The sequence below is a fragment of the Ranitomeya variabilis genome, chromosome 5, assembly GCF_051348905.1.
Source record: "Ranitomeya variabilis isolate aRanVar5 chromosome 5, aRanVar5.hap1, whole genome shotgun sequence".
Lineage (NCBI taxonomy): Eukaryota > Metazoa > Chordata > Amphibia > Anura > Dendrobatidae > Ranitomeya > Ranitomeya variabilis.
The window spans coordinates 655743362-655765837 of NC_135236.1; the positions used below are offsets into that span (position 1 = coordinate 655743362).

Genomic DNA, 22476 nt, shown 5'->3' on the forward strand with positions numbered 1-22476 from the left:
CAACAAACATTCAAAAGTGACCAAAACATCAGCCAGAAAGCATTGGTACTGAGATGTGGTCTGTGGTCCCCACCTGCAGAACCACTCCTTTATTGAGGGTGTCTTGATAATTGCCAATAAATTCCATCTGTTGTCTATTCCATTTGCACAACAGGAATGTGAAATTGATCGTCAATCAGTGTTGCTTCCTAAGTGGACAGTTTGATTTCACAGAAGTTTGATCTACTTGGAGTTATATTCTGTTGTTTAAGTGTTCCCTTTATTTTTTTGAGCAGTGTATGTTATTGGCCCAGGTTTAGAACTGGAGACCTCCAAGTCTACCACCCACCCAGCCTGACTGATAGTTGCAGTTTGTACTGAGCAGTGAGAGATCTCAGCAGGGAAGAGGGAACTGAGGAGATGTCAATCAGAACAGGCTGAATGATTTGAGTTTGAGCTTTCATAAAAAGTATTATTCAGTCATTCTGACATGTATCAAAGGAAGTACACTTGCTTCATCAGTAAGAAGATCCATTTAATCAACGTATATGCAGTCTGTATTGTGAAAGCTGGTGACAAATACGCTTTTGCATGGATGAGAAGAGATATTACATGGCTAACATTGTCAATGAAGATGGAACACATGAGGTCGGTGCTATAAAATGTGCAAAGTATAAAATGGTACAACCCCCAAGAGTAGATGAATAGTAACCAAAAGGAAAAATAAAAGTACAAAATGACTTTTTTTTTTAAAGATTTTAGGAAACCCTAAATGTCAGTTTCTGTTTGCAGGAAAGAACTCATGAAAACAGGAGCATTCAATTAATCTTGAAAATTAGCAATTATGAAAAGTTTGGACATTTGTTATAGCCAAATGTGACATATAATAAAAGGGAAAAAAAATAAAAATATAAAAAAAGGCAATGTATTTTTTTTTCTATATTGGGTCTAAGCATCAAGAGATGACATTATCGTCATAATTATACCCTGTGCACCGTATTATTACCTCATTAGTAGGAGAACATAACCCTGTCTTACCAACAGGCCAATTATTAAATGCAAAATTATCATTTTAATATTCAGTCAATCTTGTGAACTGCAAAATAAAAAAAAAAAATAAGAAAATAAAACTTTCATACAAAATGGTTAATTCAGCTGTTCGGCTATATTAAAGGGAACACTGGAGGAAAAATCGATGTACTATGTTCTGGTTCTGCAGAGTTTAAAGGGATCTTGGAATTGGAAAACACCAACCTACGTCAAGTTTTGTCAGTAGTGTTAACCCATTACTTGCCAAATTAAAATTTTTACAATTACGGATTTTTCAGAAAAGGGCGTCCCAATATTCAATTAAAAATGACAATGACGTGATTTCCTATTTTGAAAACATTCATTTTTCAAACACCACAAAAAATTGGACCTAATTATAAAATCTTAGTTGCTAGAAGTTAGAGATTAGGCGTCCCAAAAAAAGGATATTGGTAGATAATGGGTTATTAAGCAAGAAAAACCTTGTGTGAACAAAAATGGGAAGTTGTGAATTACTGTAAGTGTGCATGTATAGTATATTATATATAGCATAAAAATTGAGTCAAATGAACTCCTTTAAAAAAAAGGTATACAATATCAGAGATTTTCCTACATCTACATATAAAGCTTCAAGAAGTTCACATTAGCCAAATTCTTTTTTTTTCTTTCTTCTTTAATTGTAAGACAACGTAATACCCTAAAAGCATTTGTTTTATCTAGTATCAAAGAACAACTTGCTTTGTTCTTTCCTGGTAAGAAACCCCGACCTTATACTTCACACTCCCACTCCTAAAAGTAAAACTAATCACTTCACCAATTACTGTGTAATGCTTCATTTCACCTGTAGAGGCACTGCTGGGAGTAATGACACCCTGCTGCATAGATCACAGTGATCGCTGGGAGGGAAAGGGTCTGTGCAGCAGGAATATCCTGCGATTGGTTCTTTTTTTTTTTTCTTTTTGGAGAATTGTCCAACGAGTTGACGAAACTAAAATGTTTCACTCTTTAACGAAAAAAATAAATAATTAAATTTATTGTTTAGTTTCACCTTATGGGAGAATTGGACTAATATGATCCCATTTAGTAAGACCGGGCGGCTGATAAAGAAGCAGATGTTCCGCCATTTTTCCTTTTTTTTCACCCCAGTAACACACAACAAATTCAGATTTAGTTTATTTTATTTACAATTTTGTACATTTTAGAGCAATACACAATTACATCGGTTTCAGATTTTCTGACCTGCAAACAGATACCTTAAACTTTCATGAAAACAAAAAAAAAAAAAAAAATATATATATATATATATTTCATTTGATAAAGTACATCCAAAAATAATGTAACAGTGAGACACCGACAAAAGCACACACATGTCTGAACCAGAACAGATCTTAAAAGAAAGGCGGGAGAGGAATCAGTTCAGAATTTGTATATGTATATATATATATATATATATATATATATATATATATATATATATATTCATATTTAACACATTACGATGGCCATGGGTGTCATCATTTTTCATCTAAACTTCTGTCCTGGGATGATATTATAATAATAATAAAAAATAATAATAATATTCCACCTTTTACAATTCAGAATCACTCTATGTACATCCCTCTCCTCTTCACGCACTGATCCACCATGATGGAAAACGGACGCTACAGGCCCAACACATAGCAGGGGACTACGTGGCGGTCAGTGGTCAGTGAGGCTCTCCATGCCTCGTGTCTTCATAGAATTACAAAATATTTATGGAGTGAAATGTTAAATTACAAGGGGGTCACCCAAGACTATTAATCGATGGCCTATTCTTAGGATAGGCCATCAATTTATGAGAGTCTGACTCACAGACCCCCTCGATCCCTTCATTGTTTATCCAGCTACATTCAAGTATGGCCGTTACTAGTACTGCAGCTCAGCCCAGTTCACCGGATTATTAAAGGGAACCTGTCAGCGGGTTTTTGCTCTGTAATCCGAGAGCAGAGTGATGTAGGGGCAGACACCTCGATTCCAGGGATGTATCACTTACCAGTTTTGATATAATCCCTGTTTTTTCTGCTGTGGTCAGAATGCTGAGCCCTGTATAACCCCACCCACACCACTGAGTGGCAGCTTGCTTACTGTGAAGTTGCCAATCAGTGGTGGGGGCGTCGCTACAGATTAGCAGGACAGGATGGCAAGTGACACCTAGTCATGCAAAGATAATCTCCTGCAGATAAAACACTGATTGTATTGAAACTAAAGTAAGTGATACCTCCCTTGAATCAGGCTCTCTGCTCCTACATCATGCTGCCATCAGATAAGAGAGAAAACTTGCCTACTGAGTCCCTTGAATTAATAGCTAGGAAAACGGGCATAGGGCTTTTGTAGCCTAGGGGTAAGGGAAGAAAGAAAAAACACTTTCTAAAATACTTTATGGTCGTGACTAAGCTAAGGCAAAAAAAAACAAAAAAAAAACAAACATACGATGTACAGTTTCTAATCTTGCCTACCTTACGAGTGGGTGGGATCACGTTTCGAACTGGGTCAGGAGGGCTCGCACTTCTGGGGTGAGCTGCTTGGCAGCCTTAGCTGCCTCTGTGATGGCCTTGCGATAAAGACCCTTTCTCTTCTTGTTAAATCGGGACTGGAAGTTTTCTAAAAAGGGGGACAACTGTGACAAAGCAAGGAAGGAAGTTGTTGGGGACCCAAACCATGATATGCTGGCCTCCTGCCGGACGAGGAGGCCGTTATCTTTTCGACTGACAGTTATGGTGAGTATACGGGCGGGCCACCATGGGAAGCCATATATCTTCGCCCAAACAATGTCCCCAACACATATGGTCCTGCCATCGGGGGTCACGCACTTAGAAACATTTTTGGAAAACACCTTTATTTTCAAGGAATTGCTTAACTTTTTCTCTTCTTTGGAAGAGGAGGAGGAAGATGATGAAGGAGGAGGTGGTGCATGCATGGTGCCTGGGGGGAAATCAAAGTTTTCAGTAGAACTACACTCAGAATGGATGGACTTCATGTCATCTGTACTATCGCTACTACACACTGACGCATTGGAAGAGTCTGCTTTCGTTTGATTTAAGGTCATGTAAACTGTGATATTGCTTTTGCTGCCTCCCTTGCTCAGGGCTTGCTGCTCGTCCTGCTCGGCAGGCGGTACGCAGACACTGGCGTTCTCAATTGCACTGCTCACCTCTTCAGGGCCATTGGAAGGGGTCTCTATTTCGGAGGGGGCCTCACCTGCTGAACGGGTGGCAGTGTAGCGGGTCTGGGGCTTGATGGCAATCTTACTGCTGCGCAAGCTCTCAAGTCCGATCTTCAGCGAAGAGTCGTTCTCCTCGTTGCGGTACCTTTGAGGTTTGATGCGCAGTCTTGGTGGAAGGGTCCCTGAGGTCGTGTTCTGAATGCGTCTCGTAAAGTGGACTTTGCCGTGAGCGTTTTTCGAGGAAGAGGTCTCCTTTTGCTTTTTTTGTGCCTTTTCTTTGGCCATTTTTAATACTTCCCGAGCCTTGGCATGATCCATGTTCTTACTCTGCAGCACCTTCTTGGTGTGCAGCTGACCTTTGGGGGCGTTGGTTTGAGAAGCCACTTTTACCACTTTGCCTCGCCCGTGCCCCAGGTTGGAGACCTTGGCAACCGGGTTTTTTTTTTGACTCTCGTTCTGGCTTTTTCCATTTACTTTATGATCAGTCTTAAGTTTCTTATTCACAGTAGTTACACTTTCGTGCCTCCTCCTTTTCCCTTCTTCCAGCTTAAAAGAGTCATTACCAGTCGTCTTCCGGACCTCCCTCTTGTCGGTCACCACGTTTTTACACTTGTCGCACAATACCTGCCTGGGCCGTAGCTTGATAGCGTTCATGATTGAAGTGGGTTCTTCCCTGTAAATTTTCTTTTTGAGTCTTTTGATTTTACGTGGAGGGGGTTGAGGTATTGACTGGTTATACGTGTCCCTGATAAACAAAGGAGGGGGGTACGGAGCTCCTTCATGAAAAAGCGGAGGCGGCTTTGAAGTCCACAGGTTATTATTATTATTAGTAACTCCACAGGGCTCGCTGGATGCGATGGGGGTCACATCTACGGGACCGTTCTCATTTTTCAGTGATTCGTCTTCTTGGAATGATGTGCTTTGAGGCTGGACGGGTTCTTCCGCTTTATTTTTATACTCGCGTTTCGGGTGAAGCGTTACAGGGATTCCATGAGGTCCAAACCTTCAAGCAAAAAAAAGGTGAAATTATACAGATGATCGAAATAACCACATACCAAAATATACACAAAACTTAACATTGAGAGACCTAAAACTTAAAGGAGGCCACAACATAGGTCTCTCGCTCTCGAGCGTTCACAGCCATGCGAAGGCCAGAAGATAAAGAGGTGAATGTGCAGCATGTTTTGCAGAGGATTTAGAGGAGGGAAGGGAAGAGTCGGATTGATGTTGCCCTATTATATGACTGCAGGTTCGTTTCCCCCCCCTTCTCAAAAGAGTCGGAACTTTCTATAGCCATATAACCAAGTTCTGGGGTTCGGTACATCATGGCGCGGCCAAATATTTAAGTGCACCTTCCCACAAGCTTGTTCTCCATCTATCTCGGCCCTTCACTGGCTCTACAAGACAGTTAAGAAGAAGGTGGTGCACGGTGGGGATTGGTGCCGGGGATGAAGACGCACAGGAAAGTGCTCAGATCATAGTTATAGCACTTCAGCCTCATTTGCATAGAGAATAATGGAAGCAATGGATTGTCTTGTGCTTCAAAGACCTAGCACATTGTTCAGGCTACTGGACGCACCGTACAATTAGTGCTAGATAGCACTCGCACTCATAACAGAATGGGGCCGTTCTCATACTGATTTTTCATGGAACATTCGTTCTGTGCAAAGTCGCAGAGATATGTCCAAACTTTATCTGAGCGGCAGATCAAAATGGGCAATGCAAGTGTACAGGTCTGTGAAAAATAACAGGCAGCACTTGGATACCATCCGATTTTCATGGACTGTTAAGAGGAGAAACCTTTTTTTTTGTCCACATAAGAGAAAGACTGATAAAACCCGAAAGCAAATCACTGATGAAACTTGGTCCGTTTTTCTATTGCATGAAGAAAAAAAAATAATAATAAAATGTACGTCTGAATGTTCCCCAAAGACAAACCTCAGGTTTGGATAGGAAAAAGATTTCATACTAGTTAAAGCTTCCCAGACAATGGAAAGAAGCAAGTGGCAGGGGGGCATAGCTATACACAACACTGCTACACCCAAATACAGTGCTCTGCTACACCACACATAGCGCTCTGCTACATCCATATCCCTACACCCAGGGCGCTGCTATATCATCACTTCCCACACCCGAAACTCTGCTATACCCCCACAGCGATCTGCTCCACTCCCACACAGCGCTCCCTCTGCTCCACCCCCACACACAGCTCTCCCTCTGCTCCACCCCCACACAGCTCTCTGCTTCACCCCCACACACAGCTCTCTGTTCCACCCCCACACACAGCTCTCTGCTTCACCCCCACACACAGCTCTGTGCTCCACCCCCACACACAGCTCTCTGCTCCACCCCCACACACAGCTCTCTGCTCCACCCCCACACACAGCTCTCTGCTCCACCCCCACACACAGCTCTCTGCTCCACCCCCACACACAGCTCTCTGCTCCACCCCCACACACAGCTCTCTGCTCCACCCCCACACACAGCTCTCTGCTCCACCCCCCCACACAGCTCTCTGCTCCACCCCCACACAGCTCTCTGCTCCACCCCCACACACAGCTCTCTGCTCCACCCCCACACACAGCTCTCTGCTCCACCCCCACACAGCTCTCTGCTCCACCCACACACAGCTCTCTGCTCCACCCACACACAGCTCTCTGCTCCACCCCCCCACACAGCTCTCTGCTCCACCCCCACACAGCTCTCTGCTCCACCCCCACACACAGCTCTCTGCTCCACCCCCACACACAGCTCTCTGCTCCACCCCCACACACAGCTCTCTGCTTCACCCCCACACACAGCTCTCTGCTCCACCCCCACACACAGTGCTCTGCTCCACCCCCACACACAATGCTCTGCTCCACCCCCACACACCAAATGCTCTGCTACACCCCCACATTTTGAACTTCTTTACAGGCAGGTGACTGATCATATGATGTTAAAGGTTCTTCAACTAGTAAGGACCTGCAACATCCATGCAGCTTTAGTGGTGCACAGGACCTGGTAGCTTTCTTTGCTGTCCTATGTGAATATAGTAATGTCCTCTAGGTCATTCCCAACAAACCCATCACCGGTTGGACGCAACAGGTGCAAATGCCAGTATGTGAACAGCAATGAAAAGGCTAAAAAGCACTAGGCAAACACTAGGTAAGCAGCAGCCAAAATACATAATTTATCAACACTACACCTGGAATCACTAGTTAGAAAACCAGTGTGAATTTTTACCACTAATTTTAATAAGTAGAAAAAATGAAATGGGAAAATATATTAAGGCCATTTCCTCTGGACATTATTCATCACATGTAAGTCTCCATGTAAGTTGTAATCTTCCTGATAAGATCCCATGTAGGTAGGATTGAGCAAAATTGTTTGCAGGATCATGGTTCAGCCGCCACATCTACAGTCCATGGCCGCCAGATCAGAAACCCCTCCTACATGACCACATCCGCGACTCCTCTGTTGATTAGTCGGATGTCGGCGTGACTTCATCAAAAAGGGAAGCAGGCAGGTAGGAGGTCCACTGGGATCTGGTCTGGTGGCCATGGGCTACCAATGTGTCCGCTGGACCAAGGTCCTTAGAATCATTTTGCTCAACTACAGTCAGGCAATAGATAAATAAATACATAGGGAATAATTGATCATTCTCTGCGGGTATAAACGCTCCCCAGCTCCCCATTAAGACACTTGTACAACCTCGATGCGACAATGCTCAGCTGTTTTCATTGCACCCATAGAGATTGTTTGGAGGTGCACGGCACATACTGGATGGCTACTACATGATAAAAACCAAGTAGGGATTAATAGCAAGGACTTCCAGGTTCTGTGAAGTCACATGATCTGTCACATGACCCTCCACAGCCAGTCAGCAGCTATAAAAAGGAAAAAATGTGACATTTCTCTAGCTCTGGAGAGAATCAGTCTCCTTCCCCCTCTGACAGTAGACAATATATTCCTTTCTTGCTTTCCTTGTGGAAAAAAAAAAGCTATCATGCCATACAACTACAAAGGACTTGCTCCTTCACTGACCGGCAGGGTAGAAAGCAATTTCTTGTGAAGCGAGCAAAGGATCACTATGCAGAGATCCGACTTTGGTGAGTGACTGAGCATGTGCGACCATCGGCACATCGCAATATGCCACGAATGCCAGTGGAGCCATACCATGCAAATACCTGTCAATCATGACTGGATTGTTTTTAAACAGCATGTAAACAAAGTTTCTCACATTTCCTTACCAACGACTAGTCTCCTGTCCCTAACTCAACACCATCATGTGAGACCGTCAAATGCAAATCTATGAAAACGGCCTTAATGCCATGAACATTTTTTTTTTATCCATCTCTTATGCACACACACACACACAAAAAACACAAAAAAAAAAAAAAAAAAAAAAAAAAAAACACAACATCTCTTCCAAATAATCACAACCCAATTCCCTATACCCATAGGTGGCCTTGCCATTCAGGAACTTCAGAGTGTTCAAAGGGGGTTTTTGGTGTGTTTTTTTTTTATCTATAGGAAATGTGGCTTAAATGGTTCACTAACAAGTGCCAGATTAAAAATGGCTTTCAGTGAACAGGAAGATCTCACATTGTGAGGCCAAGATTCAGTGACAAGGAGCGCCACATTCACAATGGAGTCATTCAGTCCAGTTCCTAAATGATCGGATGCAGTTAGATCCATCTCTTAGGGCAAAAAAAAAATTATAATATATATATATATGGGCAATTCAGGTCACACGGTTAGTCCAATTATACATGTCAAATGGACTAACCCTCAATTTATTACAGAATGGGAACTTTATCAAACAGGTCTGTGAAAAGCAGAACAGTTCTGGACAAGTAGCCATATTAACCCCTTAGTGACCAGAATAACTTATGATAATGGTAAATTTAGGTCAATATGTTTTGAGTTTATTAAAAAAAAAATATCAAAAATTTGATGTAAAAAAAAAAAAAATTAGCAATTTTCAATCTTTGAATGATTATCCCTATAATCCAGATTGTCATACCATAGAAAAACATTAATAACATTTCCCACATGTTTGTTTTACATCAGCTCCATTTGTAAAATATTTAAAAAAAATTTTTTTTAGGGACCTATCCAGGTTTGAAGTGACTGAGGGTCCTACAAATTGAGTGTCGATGGGGTTAAATAGGAAGCCCCCACATTATGTTAATGTATGATGTAATCACTTGACAGCAGCATCTAAGGGGTTAAACAGATATGGATGGTGCCAAGGCTGATCGTGGCTAATCCAGCAAGTTGTCAGCTATAGTGCACAGCCGACAGCTGCTGGATTGTCACCTGTATGGGGAGGCTATTCTCATATCTCAGGTCAGTAAAAAGACGGATTTGCGGTCATTGTGGGGTTAAATCTATGGCTGGAAATGTTACGCGGACGTGAATTTGAACCGCATCGTTTGTACATTCGGGCCCATCATCTAATTTTACCAATATACATTCGCTTCAATGCAGACTGTAAAGAAGATGAAAATTGTACATCACGTGGACTACGTTATCGGAACGCTTTATTTTTAAATGCAAGTTAATGGCAAACATATGCAACCATACATGCAAATCGATGTATCCGCCAGAGCCATACATTGAAGGCGATATCCGGGACCAGACAAAAAAATATATATATTATTAATATAAATATATATATATTTTATACATATATATATATATATATATATATATATATATATATACACATATATACACACACACACACACACACACACACACACACACACACACACACACCTAAGCACTATCTGGCAGGTAGTTGCTATTTACTTCTACAGATCAGAGGCTTCTTCTCCACTTTGTCGACGGAGCAGGACTTCCAAGGTCATACTGGGGGAGACGACGGTCCATCAGAATGACCTTGGAAGTCCTGCCCCATCGTGTCAGCAAAGGCAGCTGAATCCCTGGCAGGAGGGGTATGTGACCGTTCCGTGCCGGGGGACAACAGTGCCCTGCACAACAGGCAGGTAAGTTGCAATTACCTGTCTGTTCATGCTTAGATACAATTTTTGTTTTTTTTGCAAAGTCCTGGATACATCCTTTAGGAGCAACAATTTGATCTGCCATCTGGGCATACGGGGGTGGGCTCCATATGCAAGAAAGTCAGCGAATCCTGCCAGTGAGCTCAAAATACTTACTCCCAGTTTTACAAGAAGCTGGGAGTCGCACTGGACCAAGAATCTAATGAAGATACACGATGAGTAGCTGGGAGTCTCACCGGACTAAGGTACAAGACAAGTGGCTGGGAGTCTCACCAGAAAGAAAATCTAAAGCACGTACAAGACAAGTAGGTGGGAGTCTTACCGAACCGAGAATCTAAAGAAGGTACAAGACAAGTAGGTGGGAGTCTCACCGGACCGAGAATCTAAAGAAGGTACAAGACAAGTAGGTGGGAGTCTCACCGGACCGAGAATCTAAAGAAGGTACAAGACAAGTAGGTGGGAGTCTCACCGGACCGAGAATCTAAAGAAGGTACAAGACAAGTAGCTAGGAGTCTCACCGGACCAAGAATCTAAAGAAGGTACACAACGAGTAGCTGGAGTCTCACCGGACAGAGAATCTAAAGAAGGTACAAGACAAGTAGGTGGGAGTCTTACTGGACCGAGAATCTAAAGGGACACGACGAGTAGCTGGGAGTCTCACCGGACCGAGAATCTAAAGAAGGTACAAGACAAGTAGGTGGGAGTCTCACCGGACTGAGAATCTAAAGAAGGTACAAGACAGGTAGCTGGGAGTCTCACCGGACTGAGAATCTAAAGAAGGTACAAGACAGATAGCTGAGAGTCTCACCCCAGACCAAGAATCTAATGAAGGTAGACAAGTAGCTGGGAGTCTCACCGGATCGAGAATCTAAAGCACATACAAGACAAGTAGCTGGGAGTCTCACTGGACGGAGAATCTAAAGAAGGTACATGACAAAGAAAAATATATAATAAAGATACGAAGGAGATGTGGATTCTCTGCCTTTTATGATAAGGTGTCATGATGCAGCTGAAAGTCACAGTCACGAGCGGGGACAAATGCTTGTACAAGATTGATAACTTGAGCGCACATCAGTTCCTGCGGATGGACCTGGATGCCAGCCACATTGTGGGCAGTATGGTGGCTCGGTGGTTAGCGCTGTTGCTTGGAAGCACTGAGGTCCAGGGTCAAAATTCCACCAAAGACATCTGCAAGGAGTACATATGTTCACTCCTTTATTTGCGTGGGTTTCCTCCAGGTTTCTCCCACATGGGACCTGAAGGACACCGGAATGTGAGTATGTACGGTTTGTTTTTTTTTACTTTTACGCTGGTAACCACGGTAAACATCGGGTTACTAAGCGCAGCCCTGCGCTTAGTAACCCGATGTTTACCCTGGTTACCAGTGAAGACATCGCTGAATCCGTGTCACACACACCGATTCAGCGATGTCAAAAAAAGGTCCAGGCCATTCCGACACGTCCAGCGATCTCACGGCAGGGGCCCGGTCGCTGGTACGTGTCAAACATAGCGAGATCGCTACTGAGGTCGCTGTTGCGTCACAAAACTTGTGACTCAGCAGCGATCTCGCTAGCGATCTCGCTATGTGAGACGGGGCCTTTACTGATAGGGAAATTAGATTGTGAGCCCCAATAGGGACAGCAATGATAATGTCAGTAAAGCGCTGTGAAATACGATGGCGCTATATAAGCATAAAAAATAATTGTGAGATGCCAACTGTAAAATAACAGTACCCCTAAAATGACTGCAATCCACAGATCCAAGACTTCGCAAATCTCAGGTGGTCAACTGTTAGAGCTAGGGATATTTAGGGGGCAACTATATGGCAGCCATTTAACTTATAGAGGGTACGAAGCAAAATAGCCTTCCTCTGTGATGCGTATATGCACTATAGGACACGTGGAGAGGAACTGTCTTCATGTGACAACTCTAAAAAGGTTAATGTCACATTCACATCTTAAAAGCTCTGGACAAACAATATAATCCCTTCTTGCAGAAAAAGCCTTCTCAGCTACGCTGCCATGCTACTAGAATTACTCTCTAGAGACTTGGCTGTGACCGAAACACAAATCTATCCATGTAGTAGGCCATGTAAACAGGTCACCTGTTACCTGGACTGTGGACACCAAAGGCATATATACATGAGCAAGGTTTCCCTGCACAATGCAAACACCATCAGAGATATATAGTGTGAGCGTGTAGGGATGTCTTTTTAGGACACGTGAACCTTGGAAGAGCCACTAAAACGTAAGAGTTTGTTCATTACTGGACAAATCTTTCTTAAATGCTTCACTGCCACAAATGAAAACACACACTCACCTCCAGGACCACCTACCACCAGCTATTTCGGCAGTCTTATGGTGGTCACATGGTACAGTTATGTCACGTGAGCGCTGCAGCCTATCCGTGGATTGGCTGCCGAGTTCACCCTTGCATCAGACAGAACTGTGATATACATGTCAGTGGATGACAGCACCAACATCGCTGACACCGACCCAGTCCAGGAGGCAAGTGTGTGTAGTTTTTTTTACATTTTGAGTCACTGTAGAATTTAAGTAGTTCACAATCCCTTTAAGATCAACAATGTTGATTGTACGCAACAATCTCTACATGTTTTAACATCCCAAAATTACAGTAGTGGTAAGACCACGCGGGACAGAGTATTCTGCGATGGAAAATCCACATCGCCAGGTTCTGTACCAAAATGTTTTTGTGGTTCTTTTTGTTGCAGGTTACAGATTTCACCTTTTGCATTGCAATGGGTAAAAGCCATCAATGCAGGAAGCTATGTGTACAGAGATGTTTAAGGGACCAGTAAAGGGTTGCAGCGGGAGCAACATCGGCAGAAGCGCCGATGACTGGCTGCAGTGGTCATGTGCCCTGTAGTTGGGACATTACAAGTGCAACCTGTAAAGAATCACCGCATCAACGGTGGAGACATGTGTTTGGAGCAGGGCATGGAGTGTACCAGCTCACTTTGAACCAGAAAACCTCGGTTGTATTTGTACCAATGTCACAAATTATCACCTGTGAGTGAACGGGTATAGTCTAGGAGACTGATGAAGACGGGCAAGCGCTGTGTCCATCAGTCCGATATACTTGGATGGGCTGGTAGCCATTGCTCTGCTCACAAGGGAGACTTGGGACCCCTTTCTCCTGACGGGTGGGGGACACAGTAGCAAGACTCCAACTGATACTTTATCGGATATATCCTAGCTATACTTTACTCACCCTATTAACAGCGGGGGCAGCATTTATCGTACATTTGCCTATGGATCAGTATCTAGCTCCTCACCATCATACAGAGCATCCAGGAAAACCATGGAGACCTCGACTATAGATCAGCTCCAACCCAACACGGACCACTACTCCAACCTGAAGGCATATAGTAGTTATGAACAAACAAGACTGCGGGTCACAATGTCTTTCGAGAATTGATGATCTTGCTTCTTTTGACCTGAATAAAGCTATATTATAGAAAACCAGGAAATCGCAAAATCCAAAGAAACAGTGCTCAAACAGAGAAAGTCCCTCACCGAAAGCTTCAAAGGACTCTAAAAATATACTCCAGCCCAGCGTCTTGGATTCTATACACGCAGCGTTCATCTAAGGGGTCATATGTTTCAGTATATTACTGGATAAATTGGATTTTGTTTTCAATAGTTTGTGCAAATAAAGCCCCCAAGTGCATAAAAGGGAACCTGCCACCTGATTCAAGCAGCATGATTACAACCAGGTATACTGCCGATCCGCAGATCCGATGAGAGAGTGACCCGTCACTTGCAGCGGTGCCGGGAAGAGAAGGCGAGGGGACATGCTGGACTAGTCTTGTCTTTGGTCATGGTCATCAGACGGATCTTTAAAGAATATGTTCTCTGAAACACCAAAGTATTTAAGAGAAATATATACCTGGCTGCAGATGACAGGTTCTTTGTAAAGTTGGGTGATAGCCCTCATTAGCATAGGAAACGGGGACATTATAAACGTTTTTCTATTTAATTGAATTACATTATACAGGGCTGGTTAGGGAGTTTAATCATACATAGGTGAATGCTGCTGGGTTGGAGATCACGTGGGAACCTGACAGGTTTAAGACTTAAAACTTTCTAGTAACTCTTGTGTGTCTGTGCACAGCTCCTATCCACAGGCTCCAGGCAGTCTCATGGACTCTCCAAGACCTCACCCATATGTCTGCGGCTTCTAGTAAACCTGCCAACTGTCATTGGTCTTCAGGACTTCACCTGTTTTCTGCAGCTTCCAGTAAACCTGCTACTTGCCAGTGGCCTTCAGGACTTCACCTGTCTGCTTGCAGCTTCCATGGTATTCACACTGCCTATTCACTCCGGAGATCTGTCTGCTACCTGTTCCCGGTCTTCTAGAGCCTCTACTGCCTGTCTGGCGGGTTTCAGCACAGCTCCTAGCTGCCTGCGTCTTCTATGGTATTTATAGGGAACCTGTCACCCCCAAAATCGATGATGAGGTAAGCCCACCGTCATCAGGGGCTTATCTACAGCATTCTGTAATGCTGTAGATAAGCCCCCGATGTTACCTGAAAGAGGAGAAAAAGAGGTTATATTATACTCACCCAGGGGCGGTCCCGGTCCGATGGTTGTCTCAGGTCCGCTACGGTGCCTCCTATCTTCATTCCATGACGTCCTCTTCTGGTCTTCACGCCGCAGCTCCGGCGCAGGCGTACTTTGTCTGCCCTGTTGAGGGCAAAGCAAAGTACTGCAGTGCGCAGGTGCTGGGCCTTTCTGACCTTTTTGGCGCCTGCGCACTGCAGTACTTTGCTCTGCCCTCAACAGGGCAGACAAAGTACGCCTGCGCCAGAGCCGCGGTGTGAAGACCAGAATAAGACGTCATGGAATGAAGATGGGAGGCGCCGGACCGGACCTGAGACGCCCATCGGAGCGGGACCGCCCCTGGGTGAGTATAATCTAATGTCTTTTTCTCCTCTTTCAGGTAACATTGGCGGCTTATCTACAGCATTACAGAATGCTGTAGATAAGCTTCTGATGACGGTGAGCTTACCTCACCATCGATTTTGGGGGTGACAGGTTCCATTTTTGCTGCTTTCAGGACACCTTTAAAACTTTTAGTTTGCCTAAAGTGACACTTGTTTCCCACGTGCATGGGATGAAACATCGAGACTCACACTGATTGTCAGAATGGGGAATTTTTATTAATTTTATACTGGATGGTCGAATGCCTGAGTGCCAATTCATTCTCTGTGGGGCTGCTGGAAAAAGCAGAGTGTGGCACTAGTCTGCCCTGTAGGGAATGCCTGGAACGGCAGATGAGCATGAGTGTGCCCTATTCTAAAATTGGTGCAGATCCGAGAGGTCAGACCCCCACAGATCAAGAGATCATCTATCTTTTGGATAAGTGATAACTGATTTCACCAGGCAACCCCTTTAAGCATATTTAAAGGGAACCTGTCAAATGATTAAAGGACTTGTCCACTACTCAGACAACCGCTTCTTGAACTAAATGCTAGGCCCCAATAAAATAAAAAAAACTATGCTCACCTCCCGTGCTGGTGCCTTCCAGCGGTGTCAGCATTCGCGGTCTCGGAGTTCTCGTACGGTGTTGTGACGTGGTGCTCAGCGCTTAGTCAGCACTGGCGTCACTGTCCCCACCTTCGTATGGATTAAACACAGAGAAAATCACGGATCAGCTGCAGCTGGACTTTCTCTTCACGTTCAATCCATACAAAAGTGGTGCCAGAGCGGACGGGGCACCACGTTTCACAACACCGCACAAGAGCTCCGGGACCATGAGTGCTGACACCGCTAGAACGGCGCCGACAAGGGAGGTGAGTATAGATTGTTTTTTTTTCTTTATCGGGGCCAAACATTTGGTTCAAGGGGTTATTCTTGTAGTGGACAACCCCTTTAATGCTGCTCGAAACCAGGGACAGCACAAAGAAAAGAGCTCCATCATTAAAAATATTTGTTTTACTCTGTCAAAAGTAGGAGCCAGGAATGAAGGGACTTTAAGCCACTGGGGTCTCCCTACCCTGCTCAGCTAGATTGACAGGTCTCTCTTCATACATAGAAAGGGATCTGACAATCAAATAAAGCCAGGCTCAGACAGACAACCCACTTCCCAACAGCTGGGATACCCCAATTTAATGACCTCTCAGTTCTCAAAAAAAATCACAGTGAATAGCCCCATAGTGTCACAGGTAAGAGATATCCGTGAAAAACAGACAGCACTCGTACGAGTAATATCAGATGAGTCCTAAAGAGAAGGTGCAGAAAGATTTATCTGGTACCACGTCCAAGAATTAAAAAAAAAAAAAAAAAAAAAAAAAAAACTTTCCATCTGTCAATAGAATCTTTAATTGAAGGCAATGGGCTGATAATACAAGCATAACTCCCAATTACATGGTATCTATAGTATGGGGCGCGCACGATAACAGTCCATCGAAATACATTTTGTGGCCGATTTTACCTTTAAATTGCAGAGTGGACTGCACACTCTGTAGCGGTCCGTGTTGCAATTTGGAAATAGAATTTGCTATGGAATATAATTAGAAAAATGGTTGTGTGCTACAAGGCTGCATTTACAAATGTTGGAATGATGTGGATTTTGGGCCGAAAATCCATGTCAAATCCACAGAGGATGATAACGGGGGTAATTGTTGCGCCAATGTAATGCATATCGGCGCCAGAAATCTGCGTCTGCCTCAAATTCCTGCTGCAGAGAAAAATCTTGGGTTTTAGTGTCATCATAGGAGCAGATCTACCGTGACTTGTTTTCACTGTAGTTGGAGTCAACTTTAAAGGTGAAGCATCCCTTTAAGGGCGCAATCAGATGCAGAACAGAACTGCAATGAACGCGTGGACTGGTCACGGGTCTCCCAACCCGAGCGGACAGCTTCATAAAAAAATATGACGAAGTCACGCTTGGGTGGGGAAACCCGTGCCCAGTCCGTGCATTGCGGTCACTGCGGACCAACAGTTTTCAATGTGCCCTAAAGGGAATTTGTCAGAAGAAATTCACAACCCAAACTTTTTCCAACACAAGTCCAGCAATACCTTTAACATGGTAGACCCTCCTTATTGAAAAATCGGAGCAAATTGATATGTAAATGAGGCTTAAGACCTATTTGTAGATCTGAAGCGTCTGTCGCTCCAGCTCTGTTATCCACCTAGCGCTCCCTCCTCCTGCTTGACTGATGACTCCATTGTCTGAAGCATGAGGCGGCGGCGCTGGGTGGGGAATAGAGCTGGAGTGACAGAGGTTTCAGATCTACCATAGCTCTTCAGCCTCATTTGCATATCAATTCACATGCTGATTTCTCAATAACGGGGGAATGGACTGGCTATGTCAAGGAATCATTTGACTTGTCTTTGAAGGAGCTACATGCACATATGCATGAAGGCAGCGTGTCCCACAAATCATGCAAGATCTCGCAGATGTCACTAGGCGTGCCCAGGGTAAATATGGATTCCACCCAGCCACAAGGTAAAGTCTTTCAGACCCCATCGTAGGTTATTGATTAAAGGAGTTGTCCCCTTTCAAAACTCTTTTTCCATTAGGCTCATTTACCTGTTAAAAAAAAAACACAACACGACAAACGGGTATTTACTTCCTCTCTCCGGCTCCAGGTCTGACTCTGCACCATTGCTATGTGAACAGCGCTGCAGTCAATCACCGAGCTCAGTGGCTCCACTTATGAGGCAGAACAAGCTGAGCTTAGTGATTGACTGCAGCGCTGTCGACATGACGTTGTCACAGTAGCGAGACCGGTCAAGCAGCGTAGATTCAGCGCTGGACCCAAGGAGGGGAAGCAAAGCTCAAGGGGTCGACTGATATAATCATCTAATAGGTGCCTAAAGCTGGATTTACATGTATAGCATTAGGTGCCAAATTTTAACCTTAAAGGGATGCAGTCATGTCCCAAAACACTATTGACCTGCAGATATGGGGCTAATCGGCAAGTTAATAGTGACCCAAGACCATAAGGCCGCCACACTAAAAGCCTGTTCAGCACAATAGTGAGCGACAGCTGTAACCGCACCCTCGGCACTGACTGCTGGATCTGTACTGATGCACTGGATGTCAGTCAGCGCCGGGCGCAGTTACAGCCGCTGCTCACTAGGTACTGAAGCCATGCCGGTATGACTGAAAGCCGGAGGCTGCTGGGAGGAATAAAAGTTCACTTCCTTACGACAGCCGGGCTATCAGTGCAATGGCCACACGGATTGAGAATGCCATTAACCTTAAGAATAAACCAGTATCTCCAGGCCAATGGGTTTTTGTTTTTTTTCACATGGCAGATTCCCTTTCAACCAGTGTCAAAAATCTGTACACATTTAATGTATATATAGAAAAAAAATTAACTAACTTTCCAAAGTTTAGTTGGTGGATAAGATTTTCATGTCCCCAAATGCTATTAAACTGCAGATTTAGCGTTAATCTGATCTGTAGGTTAATGCTGCCCGGCCGCCTTACTGCAATCACTACTGGGAGGAAATGAACCGCCGGCTTTCAGTCAGAAGAGATCATGGTGGGGCTACAGTCACTGTGCATTGTCTGTAGCAAGCTCAGGCATTTTGATTGACAGTTCAAGCTTCACGATACGCTCCAAAGCTAGCCGTCAATCAAAGTGCTTAAAAGCCAGGGTTCACAATGCGGCAAGTGGGGTGTAGCCTCTCCAGGCACGCCTCTATGACTGAAAGCCGGCAGCTCCGAGGAGTAAAAGTTCATTTTCTCTAGGTAGCTGAGCGGCCAGAAGTATTGTAAATAATGTTATTAACCTGAAAACTAACCCTATATCTACAGGTTAATGGCATCTGGGGACAAAACAGGTTCCCTTTAACTCTGCTGCTACTATAAAATGAAGCGGATTTTAGCAGTGGAAAATCTGAACATAAAATCCAAACCCATGCACAACTTGTAAACCTAGGCCTAAGGGCATGTTCTCAGGTCAGAATTGGTGGATTTAATAATTAGGCATAATTTGACAACTGTGAAATCCTTAGAGGTCACATTACACTGCAGATTTTCTCCGCAGCATGTGGATGAGGTCTTACAAAATGCTAAAATTTTATTACACAGCCAATTTTCCGCAAGCAAAAATCTGCTGCTTATCTGAACCGTGTGAGCATACCCCAAGGCTGGAGAATTTGAAAATAACCTTGATAATGTCAAGCACTAAAAAAAAATAAAAATAAAGGTAAAATGGTCATTTCTCCTTTCCGTACCTTTTTGACAGATCCATTAGAACCCCTGAGAAGATTCTGTCTCCGTGGCGGAAGGAAACCACCATTGCATCCTGAATTATGTGATCAAGCGTAACCTGAACTTCAGAACCAGGAAGGAGATTGATTCCCCCGGTAACCAGCGCCTCTATGGTGGACGGTGGCTCTTGACGCAGATCAGGGTTGTCCATACATGTATCTTCGACTGTTACAACAGAGGGAAGCGAGGGCTCCTCCGGGAGGTCTTTAGTCTGTACAATTTCAGCAGGCGCCGTTGACGCCTCATTGTCTTCTTCCTGTACATTGGCCTCAGCGTTAGAAGAGTACGCCATGGTCGTTTTAGTGTTCCTATAAAATGGATCGTAATCGACGTCTTGAGAATAAGACGCAGAACTTGTTTCCACGTTCGGCTCAGTTTCCATATGACCAGATTGAGAGTCCAGCTCTTTTTCCATAGATATTAGCTCGGAGCTGATCCCGCTGTCCATCGGAGACATGGCGTCCTCCAGCGTCTGCTCCTCGTTAGGCGAATGGACATCCTCAGGGACCGAATCAGACATGATTAGTTGCACAGATTCCTGTTCAGGGGACCTATCCGACTGACACTCAAGAGATACATCATGACTCTCTGGACTGTCAAGTTTCACCACCAGGGCTGGCTGTAAGAAAAGCTCAACTTCCGTACATTGCCCGGATTCATCAAGAACCCCTTCATTTTCTACATCTTCTATTTGAACTTTCTCTTGAAATGATTCAGGAACAGATTCATAGTCACCGTCAAAGTCCTCATTGTAAGAGACCGAATTAGGCATCACATCCACCCATTTGGGAACAACTTCATTGTCGGCAATCTCAGGAATGGCTGCTGCTTCTTCTTCTTCTACAGTACACACCTCGGACTCGACCATCTGAAGCTCAAACACAGCAGCCTCGGGCTCAACCAAGGCAGTCTCTGACTTGACAGCCTGGGACTCTACCATGTCCAGCTCAGACATGCCACCTTTAAAGTCAACCATTTCGGGCTCCAACATAGCCTCAGACTTGATAATCTCAGGCTCAAACACAGCAGCTTCGGATTCGACCATCTCTGGCTCGGCCATGGCAGCTTCGGATTCGACCATCTCTGGCTCAGCCATGGCAGCCTCACACTTGACCATCTCCGGCTCAAACAGAGCTGCCTTGAATTCGACCACCTCTGGCTCAACAATGGCAGCCTCGGATTCGACCATCTTCGGCTCGGCCATGGCAGCCTCGGACTCGACCATCACTGGCTCGGCCATGGCAGCCTCGGACTCGACCATCACTGGCTCGGCCATGGCAGCCTCGGACTCGACCATCACTGGCTCGGCCATGGCAGCCTCGGACTCGACCATCACTGGCTCGGCCATGGCAGCCTCGGACTCGACCATCACTGGCTCGGCCATGGCAGCCTCGGACTCGACCATCACTGGCTCGGCCATGGCAGCCTCGGACTCGACCATCACTGGCTCGGCCATGGCAGCCTCGGACTCGACCATCACTGGCTCGGCCATGGCAGCCTCGGACTCGACCATCACTGGCTCGGCCATGGCAGCCTCGGACTCGACCATCACTGGCTCGGCCATGGCAGCCTCGGACTCGACCATCACTGGCTCGGCCATGGCAGCCTCGGACTCGACCATCACTGGCTCGGCCATGGCAGCCTCGGACTCGACCATCACTGGCTCGGCCATGGCAGCCTCGGACTCGACCATCTCCGGCTCAGACAAGGCAGCCTCGGACTCGACCATCTCCAGCTCAGACAAGGCAGCCTCGGACTCGACCATCTCCGGCTCAGACAAGGCAGCCTCGGACTCGACCATCTCCGGCTCAGACAAGGCAGCCTCGGACTTGACCATCTCCGGTTCGGACAAGGCAGCCTCGGACTCATCCATCTCCGGCTCAGACAAGGCAGCCCCGGTCTCGACCATCTCCGGTTCGGACAAGGCAGCCCCGGTCTCGACCATCTCCGGCTCGGACAAGGCAGCCTTAGATTTAACCATCTCCAGCTCGGACAAGGCAGCCTCGGACTCGACCATCTCCACCTCAGACACGGCAGCCTTAGATTTTACCATCTCCAACTCGGACTCGACCATCTCCACCTCGGACACAACCAACTCCAGCTCGGACATGGCCACCTTGGACACAACAAGCCCAAGAGCCTCGGGCACGACCGACTCTGGGTTGGACATGGCGACCTCAGTCACTTCAGAACTGACCATTTCGGACACAACCAGCCCGGTGACCTCAGACACAATCAGCTCATCACTCAAGTCCATGATCGATGTTATCTGACCTTCCGGCTTCAACGTAGGGTCTTGTCCTTGTAAGATCAGATCAGGAGCCAGATCGGTCTCCATCCTTGAAAGCGGATCTTGCTCATCCGCCACCTCCACAGTGGGACACACAGGGTCGGGGGTGTAGATGGGATCCAGGGGGGCAGATACCTGCGTATGTAGGGGGGCAATGTCTTTGGGAGGATCTGGCATTGATGCAAACGTCTCGGGAAATGATTGTTGGAAGGCGGCTTCTTGTGGGGGGTCCGGAGTGGCCAGGACGGGCTCAGGAGCACATTGCACTGGTCCTGACGTGACCTGAGGATGGGGGGAGGATGCACAGGCCAGATGCACCGGCTCAGGGGCTGCTCCTCCATGACAGGGGGCAGGAGGGCAGTTACAGTCTGTCGCCATTTGCATAGGTTCCTCTTCTCCCAGCGCTGAGGACCCCAGGGCAGCAGGGGGTCCCTCCACTTCACTTTCCCAGTGAGGCCCTATACACTCCGCAGGCTTCTCAGTCTCGGGTAGCCGCAGCTCTGTCCCTCCATTACCGGCCTCTTCTACCACACCACCGTGCAGCTCCGTACTGTCACGGCGCGGCCTATCATCTCCAGAAATCGGCTCGCTGTCTGGCTCGGCTTCTCCTCCCTCCCCCGAACCAGGCGCACCAGCAGCGGCCGCCATTTTCTCTTTCGCGTCTAACCCCCCTCCTCCTCCTCCTCCTTCTTCCTGAGAGACTGACAAAAAAC

General features: G+C 45.7%; 1 protein-coding gene across 7 annotated transcripts in view; it reads right to left on the reverse strand.

Moving 5' to 3' along the window:
* PWWP2A (PWWP domain containing 2A) overlaps positions 1-22464 on the reverse strand; it is a 36830-nt gene extending 14366 nt beyond the window's left edge. The window contains exons 1-3 of one of the 7 annotated variants that reach the window (XM_077266451.1): positions 20954-22447; positions 19437-20700; positions 3504-5213 (exon numbers count right to left, since the gene is read on the reverse strand). In XM_077266451.1, coding sequence (XP_077122566.1) covers positions 3521-5213; positions 19437-20700; position 20954 — 2958 coding nt within the window. In that variant the 5' untranslated portion in view covers positions 20955-22447 and the 3' untranslated portion in view covers positions 3504-3520. Of the gene's footprint in view, positions 1-3380; positions 5214-19436 lie in introns of those variants that run through there. The other 6 variants (XM_077266452.1, XM_077266448.1, XM_077266449.1 and 3 more) reach the window with 6 other exon arrangements.
* Positions 22465-22476: the final 12 nt, after the last annotated feature.